The sequence below is a fragment of the Terrapene carolina genome, unplaced genomic scaffold, assembly GCF_002925995.2.
Source record: "Terrapene carolina triunguis isolate 2854851 unplaced genomic scaffold, T_m_triunguis-2.0 Scaffold96, whole genome shotgun sequence".
NCBI classification, from domain to species: Eukaryota; Metazoa; Chordata; order Testudines; family Emydidae; genus Terrapene; species Terrapene triunguis.
Genome location: NW_020664447.1, coordinates 16,427,416 through 16,437,602, shown reverse-complemented (window position 1 = coordinate 16,437,602; position 10,187 = coordinate 16,427,416). Strand labels below are relative to the sequence as shown.

General features: G+C 41.2%; 1 protein-coding gene across 1 annotated transcript; it reads right to left on the bottom strand.

Annotated features, from left to right (window-relative positions):
• Positions 1 to 1,639: 1,639 nt before the first annotated feature.
• Positions 1,640 to 9,597, bottom strand: SVIP (small VCP interacting protein). Its single transcript, XM_024214862.2, has 4 exons — positions 9,427 to 9,597; positions 6,507 to 6,557; positions 3,769 to 3,885; positions 1,640 to 2,303 (listed from the first exon to the last, which is right to left on the bottom strand). The coding sequence occupies exons 1-4, from the start codon at positions 9,487 to 9,489 to the stop codon at positions 2,289 to 2,291; spliced, it is 246 nt and encodes an 81-aa protein (XP_024070630.1). The 5' UTR covers positions 9,490 to 9,597; the 3' UTR covers positions 1,640 to 2,288.
• Positions 9,598 to 10,187: the final 590 nt, after the last annotated feature.

Here is a 10,187-nt window from a genome sequence, read left to right as displayed (position 1 = left end):
AACTTTTTATGCTGATGCAAACCAGAAAGGCAGGAGTTTTTGGAATGTGGGGGCTAAAAAGTTATTCTGGGATTACTCTACTTGAAGTCCACGCAGTGTTGTAATCCATGTTTGTTTTTTCTATCATGGCTCAATTTTTCCATTGACAAGATCTCCTGTACTTTCTGAAACCACTGATTCAAGTGGGTAAACAGATTTCCATGTCACTTTTTTGAGCAGTTAATCTAGCTCAATAGTGTGGACTTTCTTCTCTACCCCTAAGGTATGAAAAACAAACAAACCACAACGATGAACCTAATCCTCTAAGATGCCAAATACTTTTGAATGTTTTTAAAGTCAATATATCTGAAAGAACTCTGACTCTCACAAGACTGGACTGTTAAAACTTAAGTATTGTAGTCATTTAAATAAATCAAAGTTGAGTCACGGAGCAGTTAAAAGCTGGTAGGCAGAATAGTGTCACACTTAAGAGTACAACACTTATTGATATTTGTCTCCTGGCTGACTGCTGAGCCACAATGCAGTGTAAGTGAATGAATGCACAGGTTAACTCCAGGTAGCACAAATTCCTTCAGAAATTCCTGATCAACAAAGCCACGATCAACAAACTCTCTCTTCCCCGCCCCCCCCCCCCCAAAAACAAAACAAAAAAACCCCACAACCCAACCCCCCTCCCAAATTCCCCTACCATTAAATTGGCACTTAAATGGCACCGCAAATTGTCTTGGAATAGTCACACTATAGGATACTCTACTAGAAATCCTGGACAAAAAGTTGCATTGTACATTACACACACTGTATTTTATAACAGTCTTCCATTGTAGTCTAATTCAGTAAAACAGGAATAGAACAGTGAATAGGGCAAATGCCCACACTCAAAGTAAATGTGAGGTATTAGTATCTTCTATGAAGGCCACTGCTTTTGTCACTAAACTAACAGTAGTATAGTCTTGTTAAGAATTCCTTTGCTATTGTGAATTATGAAGGCAGAAGCCAGGAAGCTAGTTCTTTCAAGAAAGTGGACTTAAGATGATAGTTTTGGATTCAAGGGGAAAAGATAGTGTATTTAATCCAAGTAACACTTCCACAGTCCAACCTGGGTCAAAAATGGAGTCACTAGGACACTAATAGGCCAAACATAGTGCCCTCCAGGGAAAATAAAAGTTGTATTTTTACTGGAACAGGATCATTTCTAAATTCCCTCATCTACTCAGTAGTGTTCTGAGGTCACTTCTAGTTTTGGAATCAGTTCATAATACACCAGTTTAGTTAGCTGTAAATAATCAAAAGCAGTTTCACATTTGGAAATGGATTACAGACATTCCTTGATACAAAAGAGCAGTAAAAGTGCTTCTAGCACTTGGCAAATATTATTGTACTATATATAGTTAAGCCACCCAGGTAGTACAGAAGCTTTCAGGAAATAAACTATCCAAGAGATGACCTAATAGGTCTTTTTCCTTTTCTATTTTTTAATATTTCCAGAAGTACAACACTACCCCCTTGTGGTGCAAAAAAGAACAAAATAGCCAACAATGTTTAGCTTAGCTAATAGCATTAACTTCCAGTACATATTAGAATATAATTATGTACTCAAAAGAAATCCATAATTGGCGAATCAATGAAAAGAGAACGGGCATAAGACCACAAAATATTTACCTCAATAAAAGCATGTAAAGCGATTATAATTTAAAGTGATTTTTTTTTTACAGCACATTTTACAAAATTTCAATTTGTAGAAGCCAAGCTTTTCCAAAAGCCTTTTAAAGGCACTAAATTCACAAGTAATTAACCAATAATCAGTACAGAAGAGATGGATAGCAGCACAAGTATCTAGAGAAGATAACTTTTTTTTACAAAGAGGCAAAGTTCAACAAAACTTTAAATAAATGCTAAAACAAAAAGAAGAACCCACACACGCTAAAAGTTACCCAAGCTGTGCATAAGTTAGTTTCAAGAGCAGAAATATAATACATTCACTTTACCACCATTAAATACTAAATTCATTCCCAAATAACTGTGCATCTCCCACTCTCCACCCCACCCAAAAGTTGAAGCATGAGACGTTTAAAAAATGACAAGTTTTGGCCACCTTTGTTTTGCATTCTGAGATTTTTGTGTGAAAAATATTCTTAGCATACACCTCTGTTGTACTGCAATGGCAAAGTACTGTTGAATCTTCATATGCAAACAGCAAAAGCCACACAATGAATAAGTGCCACTCAGCTGCAGAAACTGGCAAATTATTGGCAGTATTTGATCCTCTTCTTTTCAGATGCCACACTTCTTTATCCAACCTGCCACTAGAAAAATAAAACAAAGTTGTATGTATGCAATAAACTCAGTGATTCATTATGGTCCACATACTTCATTCAAATCCACCAATACTTTTTATGTGCAACAAGAGGATGCACAACTTTCTAGATACTATCCCTGTCCCAAAAAGAGTTTACCATCTAAAAGGAAAGCAGCAACTTATTAAAAAGGTAAGGAAGACGGAAATAAGCATATATAAAGTGTAGATAAAAAAAAAACAGATGCACACCAAAAATACATAACTTCTCCCTTGCCTGTATTATTAATTGGCTAATTTCTTATAAGCATGGAGGAAAAAACATGGTTTCTGAAGGAGGTTGCCATCTTACAAGTACGGTCAGTAAGGGTGTTCCATGTGCAGGGAGCAGCCTGGAATTAGGTGTGAATATGATTGTGGGAGAAGTTGATAAATGGGAAGTCAACATTCGCATTAATGGTGGAGCAGAGAGGATGGGAGCAATGCAATAAGAGACAGGAGTGGACAAGTGGTGAAGGACAGAGCTGTGAAAAGCCTTGAAGATTAGGAAAAGTAGCTTGCGTTTTGTGGAAGAAAAAGGAGACCTAGTGGAAGAATTCAAAGAGGGGGTGGGTGATATAATAAGACAACACGAAGGAAGATGAATGATCTTAGAAGCTGCATTTCGAATGGATTGGAGGGAAGGATCAAATGGGTATTGGAGAAATCATAAGAAGAGGCAGGTGCAATAGTCAATGTGGGATAAAGAGTCTGAACAAGATTTTGCTGTGGGAATAAAAAGGAAATATTGCAGCTTAGAAACTTGACAGGAATTGAATCATTGACAAAATTTGTCTACAACCTAGATATGCGGGTCAAGGAAGAAGAAATTAAATAGGACTCATGATTGGCCTCAGTGACCGGGAGCAGGGTGATACTGTTGATAACCGGTGAGAATGCAAGTGGATAAGAAGGATCTGGAAGGAAACTTCAGTTTGGGACATGTTAAGTTGACTTCTGCTTTCTATTTGTGCTTACTTTGTTTTGTATAGTTCTTTAGTACAGTGCTTCTCAAAGCCGGTCCGCTGCTTGTTGAAGGAAAGCCCCTGGCGGTCCGGGCCGGTTTGTTTACCTGCCGCATCTGCAGGTTCGGCCGATCGCAGCTCCCACTGGCCGCAGTTCACCGTCCCAGGCCAACGGGGGCTGCAGGAAGCGGTGCGGGCTGAGGGACATACTGGCCGCCGCTTCCAGCAACCCCCATTGGCCTGGAGCGGTGAACCGTGGCCAGTGGGAGCCACAATCGGCCGAACCTGCGGAAGCAGCAGGTAAACAAACCATCCCGAACCACCAGGGGCTTTCTCTGAACAAGCGGCGGCCCGACTTTGAGAAGCGCTGCTTTAGTAGACGTATACCAACAAAACTGAACTTACTAATAAAGCTAGTTAAATCTAAAAACATTTTTAAAAGGATTTAACAAAGTAAATCTTAAAACTTACTCTAAGTCCGCCTCCTCCTCCTCCAGAGCTTGAAGATGCAATTTGTTTCTCCATTTCCTCCTGTTTCTTTTTCTTTTGCTCCACAGAATATGGGTTCTTAACACCCCGAGAGGTGGCCTTTAGGGAAATAAGATAGGGTAAAATACTGCAGTCCAGTTTCTTTCCAAAGAAATAAAATCTTGGCAACTATATTTTGTGGGTTTCTATTTGGAAGCAATATTGAAACACTAATTAATACTAGTATGTAACACAGCAGCATAACTTTTTAAGGTACTTTTTCACATTGCACAGTATTTGTCAGTGATGGCAATGGGGTATTCTCTTATTTCATTTTTATTTGTATATCCAGCAGGGCATAATTTAATGAGTAAATACATGTGGTTTGTATTGAAATTGTAAAATTAAACGTTTTCCCCCTCTCTCCTTCAAGAACTCCCAAGCACTTTGATCCTGCAGTTTTTCCAATTGGTATGAGCTCCATATTCTTACCTTCACCAATTGAATTTTAATTTAGAAAGGATGGTTTAGGCAGTCTGCTGCATCCAAGAACCCAAACTGTTACTTTATTATGGGATCACTGCCCCACCTTCTCTTACCACATGGATTCCTGCAAGTACAGGGCATCCTATGGCTAACAGAGAGATGTTAGCCAAGAGGTCTCATTACAATTTACAATAAATGCATGAGGGGAGATGACCGATTTAATTTCCACATCTACAGTCCTTATGTAAACCCTACCACAGAAGTCAATGGGAATTTTACATGCAGCAGAACTGCATGGCCAAGTGGTTAGGGGCCCAGCTTAGGATGTGTAAAACAAAGGTTCAATTCCTATACCACAAATATCCTCTGTGACCCTGGGCAAGTCACTATTTGTGCCTCAATTGTCCATCTGTAAAATAGGGTTAATAGTACTTTCCCCTACCTCATAGGGGCGTTGTGAGGATATATACATTACAAGATTGAGGCACTGAGCTACTATGGCGATGGGGCCATATAAGTACCTAAATTAGAGCAATATAAGGTTCTAAAACATGAATACCAAGGCCGTACATAATAGCTTCTTTTTCCTCTTATTTATTTTGAAATCTGAACTTTACAGAATTTTTAATGCACTTCTAACTCATAATTTAGAGCTATAATACTACATGTGAGCAACAGAAAGAATAAGGTTAAATCTATGCTGAGAGGAAAGAGGAACAGACTGTTAGCACAAATCCAAGATGGTGGTGACTGATATCGATCAAAGCAGAGTTGTGACAAAGCAAGACTGTAGACTGAGTAAGAATGTGAAGAGAGGCATTAAGCTGTCAATGTAATATAAAATATGAAGTAAAGAGATCTGAACAGTATATTAGATTAGCATATTGTTTGCACAGAAACAGAATGACCTAGCTCCAGCATGGTTTGAACACAGGGCTGGAAGCCTTAGTTCTAGTCATTTACACACACACACGTGTCAAGTTGCGTGTTTGCAAAATAGAAGCTTTAGTTTGTGTCTATTTTCACCATCTACTATATCTCTTCCTATATGGTATTTATCTACCTACCACTCAGGGTTGTTGCAAGGATATATATTTAGAAAGTACTTTGAGAGTCAAAGCACAGTAGCTGTACTAAATCTTTAACAAAATATATAAAATTAAAAAATAATACAAAAAAAAAAAAAAAAGTTTTAAAAAAAAAAAAAAAAAAAAAAAATTAAAATGTAGTCCAAAGCAAACCAAAAAAGTTTTAATAAAAGGGCCTTTAAATATCACTTAAATGCTGCTATAATAATTTAGAAAGTGCTTTTATTCATGACTCAAATATGAATCATGATCTTTTAAACCGGAGCAAACAGAATAAGCCCGTACCAGCAAAAGGCCAACAAACTATACAGAGAACAACCACCACCAATGTTCATACAATACACACATTTATTATCTTCAGATTTCAGCTGCATATTTGAAATTCATCAAGACATTTTAGAGAATTTGGATTATGCAGTGTTTAAAAAAAGTCTGGTAAGGTGAAAATAAGGCTACAGTTCTATTGCTTTAGGCTTCTGTATGTGTTTCCACCCTCCTATTATTACCTCTGCCCTAAGGCACATACTACCTCCACTTTCCTAAGTTTAAGACCTCCCAGCTTCAACACCCAAGTCCCCAACTTTTCGGCCCAGAGTTTGTCAATGCCACTGCTTAATTGACTGGGATGAGGAAAGAGACCCATATTTCCCTCATGTTAATGAAGCAAACAGCCAACAAATTCAGCTACGTTGAGCTTTTAGAAGTAGCAAGTAACACTTGCAAATGCCGCCAAAACAATTGCAATTTTTGAAAAATGCAACTGAAATCTCTTTGGTGTTTGTGGTCAAAGTAAAACAAAAATATCACTGACAAAAATCAATTTCTTCTTTGGTTTATAAGAACTTTCCAGCTTTGCATTCACATTTTATAATGGCAGGGATTTTCAACAGCGCTAATAGCCATTTGAATTTCAATGGGAGTCAGGTGCCTAACTATCTTAAGCTTTTTTCAATATCCCTGCCAATGTTCCATGACATCATTGTAAGAATACCCATCAAATACATTATACCCATCAAATTAGTAACATGACAGCCAATGCAATGATAAATTCCACTTGCCTATAGTCCACGTATGCTGTTCAGCTGCATTTCGGCAAAGAAACCTCTGGTATTTCCCATATTAAAACCAGTGGCTACATAACAAGTTTCTGAATAAATGTAATGTTACCTCCATCTGCCTCTTTTCTGCGGCTTCTGCAAGTTGTCTTCTTTTAATTTCCTACAGAAAATTTGAAAAAAGGAGTTATATTCCACTGTAGTAGAGAAAACAGAATAAATTGTTTAACAATGAAAATATAGTTTTAAAAAAGATTAAATGATATAATGCATAGACTACTCCATGTCTGTTCCTTGTCATTCATATGAACAATGGAAGTTATTTAATCAAATTCTGAACTTAAGTCAAACAGCAGCTGCTTCTTCTCTGTTATAAGTATTAAAGTAACTACATAAGGACAGTATGTTTTTGGTTATTAAGATGGTAGAGTGTTATTGCTGCTATGATTTATTCCAGTCTTTGAGTAACAGTAGTTAGTGTTATGCAGATATATCCATTAGAAGGCCACATTTCAGATGACTTGTATCTTTACCGCGCCAAAAAAAAAAAAAAAAAAATCATTCTAGGATGAAACATGCAATAAGAAGGTATTTATAGGGCAGAGAAATGGAGTTATTCCATAAATTGTCCTTGTCCTTTGAAGAGAAAAGAAAAATGAGATCTTGGTATGATTGCTGTTTCCCTGAGGGCCTCATGAAAATAACCTCATGAGACGTGCCTCATCACAAGCATAAATATTTTAAAAACAAACATCATGAAACCTCTGATAGTAATGTTTACAAAACTACTGTAATTAGACTAGCTATCACTATAAATGGATTTTCACTGAATGCAAGTTCACTAAAACCAGGCTCCACTGTTTTCCAGAGTTAGAAAAGCAGATTTATTTCCTTACCAGTTAAATCCCAACCAGGATCTTGATCCAACAATCAGGTCAGCTAGCATGGGCCCCTAAACCAATGAAGAGTCCCACTGATTCTGAAGTCAGTGGGCTTCCACAAGGATACAGGGAACTATGCTAAGAAAATTTGTTCCCATGTCAGTAATAAATGGTAGTGAATGATGGCATATGTGAAATGAGTTCACCATCTTAGTAAAGTTTCTAGTACAAGGGTGCATATAACAAACAGGAGTGTAACAGAGAGATCAAGCACGGGTTTAGAGACAGAATTACCCTCTCACTCTAAGAGATGGTCCCGCCAGATCTCTCTTTGTGCTCCTGCGGATACTTCAAGTGCAGGACACCTGTGACTGAGACTGACAAACTCCAAATTGTGTTAATTTTAGTTCATGCTAGAGGTTTAAGGGGGGCATGGATTAGCATTCATTCGACTCTCCCCATCAGTACGCAGCCCAGGGAAGCTAATGATCCAACCAGCGGACCAAATTTGGTGATGAATCCTGGTCACGTGCCTCCTGAGACATGTACACATGCTAAGAAGAAGGGGTGCTACCCTATGTTTTTTGTTCTCTGGTTACATACTGTGTGGTAAGGTACTGACCCTGCGGTACCCAGCTGGTAGAAGGACAGCTGCATAGCTTTACCAAGAAGCACCTAGACTTTTGGACAGTATAAAATAACAGGATTTTCAATGTTTTAAAACATTATAAAGAGATACATTTATAAATTAGTTTGTCAAATTGAGTATGTTTTGATTTTGTTTTTTTAGTTCTTGAGAGTTTTCTGTTGATGTTTATCTCGTTGTCCCCCCACCCGCTGCCAATCAAGGAAGAAACTGACTAACAAACATTCATATGACACTACCCATATGTGCAAATACTTGCAAGATCCGGTCTGTAGAAAGGAAAGAGCGAAACTGATATACCAAGTGCTGTCAAATGCCCAAAGCAGACAAGATGGAATGGGAGAAAAATATCTGTTGCCCATCAACTTCTTTCAGTTACAAGTAAGACCTAAATTATTAAAATTTTCTTACAAAAATATGATTTTCAAGTTGGTGTCCCTTTAAAGATAAATGTACTTAACAAAAACAAACCTAGAGCACTATGGAGCCGCTTCTGCAGATCCATGCAAGATCAATGTTTTGGTTTTTTTTTTTTTTTTTAATTAAAGGGTATATTTAACCCTTAATTATACATCGAGGGCTTAATTCCCTCTGTCCCCCAAATAAATATTTAAAAATGCAGTCTTTTAACAGGATCTCTTACTACGTGTATGTCACTGGAGTATGTTATGGGTGCACCCTTGGGAGCAGGGCTGGTGCAAGGAAGTTTCGCGCCCTAGGTGAAACTTCCACCTTGCGCCATCCCCCCACCCAGCTAACCCCGCCTGCCGCCCGGGGAGCCCCCCCCCCTCCCCGCAGCAGCTACCCCCCTTCTGCAGCTAGCCCCGTCCGGGGAGATTCCCCCCCAATGGAAGCTAACCCCGCCCGGGGATCCCACCCCAGCTCACCGCCGGCGCTGCTCTAATTCTCCTCCCCCTCCCAGGCGGGCGACCCCGATTGGAGGAGAATTAGAGCAGGGGCTGTGTGCTCAGCAGACGAGGCAGAGTGGAGGTGATCTGGAGCAGGGCCACCCAGAGAATTCAGGGGGCCTGGGGCAAAGCAATTTTGGGGGCCCCTTCCATAAAAAAAAAGTTGCAATACTATAGAATATTATATTCTCATGAGGGCCCCTGTGGGGCCTGGGGCAAATTGCCCCACTTGCTCCCCCAGGTGGCCCTGATCTAGAGCAGGGAGTGGTTCCCCTGTGCGCGCCCCCCCCTTACTTATTTTAATCCTACGATTATGGGAAAACCACACCCTGGCAAGTCGCGCCTCTGTGGGGTAATTTCAAAACCCGACAAAAATAGAAAAGCAAGCAAACAAACCGCTAGCCCAGAAAAAACCGTTCGGAGGAGGAGCTGAAAGGAGGCTGCACCTGCTGGGGGCCTGCTCCGGGGCGGGGGTCCCTGCCCAGCTGGCGTGTGGCGGGGCCGGGGAGCGCGGTGTGCGCGGCCCAGCTAGGGCGTGTCGGGGGGCAGAGGAGCTGGGCTCCCGGAGTGCGGAGGTGCCGTGCGCGCCGCACTCACCGGGTCGGGCGTCTCCACCACGTCCTCGGCGGCTCCCCCCAAGCAGGGCAGGCAGAGCCCCATGCCGGGCCCCGCTCCGCCGGGCCGCCTAGCGCTCGCTCTCCCGGCTCAGGCAGCCAGAGCTCCGGGGACGCGCCGCGGCGATCCCGCCCGGCACCCTCAGAGCGCGGAGCCCGGCAGGGCCCGCCCAGTTCTGGGATCGGGCACACGGCGCCACCTGCAGCTCCGGAGCTGCCGCTGCTGCCGCCGCCGCCGCCGCCGCGGGGTGGGTGGGGCCGGCTGCCGCGAGACAAAGGCCGGAGGGAAGCTGGCTGCAGGCTCGGGGGAAGGCGGGAGTCAGAGTTCCACCATTGTCCTGTTACCGGAGGGCTCGGCTACCGCAGGGTGTCGTGTAGGAATGTGCTACTGGTAGCAGTTACTGATAGGTTAGATTGTAAGAAACTGCTACCTGATGTAGCAAATGCCTACAGGTAGCAGTTTCTTGCACCATAGTATATGTGAAATTGCTATGCGTAGAAATGTGCTATCTGTATAGCAGTTATTGATACGTATAGATTGTAAGAAACAGCTTTTGTAAAAAAATGCTACTTGATTTTTTACATGCTTGAAAACTGTTATCATGTTTTAATCTTCCCTCATATGTCATGTTCTCTAGACCTTTAATTTTTTTTCCCTCTTCTCTGGACTTTTTCTAATTTGTCCACATCTTTCCTGAAATCTGGTGCCCAGAACTGGATACAATACTCCAATCGAGGCCTAAT

Coding starts and splice junctions, on each gene's coding strand:
- SVIP (XM_024214862.2), bottom strand. CDS start 9,489: ATGGGGCTCTGCCTGCCCTGCTTGGGGGGAGCCGCCGAGGACGTGGTG. Junction 6,558..9,426: donor TGGTGGAGACGCCCGACCCG/GTGAGTGCGGCG, acceptor AATTTTCTGTAG/GAAATTAAAAGAAGACAACT. Junction 3,886..6,506: donor CAGAAAAGAGGCAGATGGAG/GTAACATTACAT, acceptor ATTTCCCTAAAG/GCCACCTCTCGGGGTGTTAA.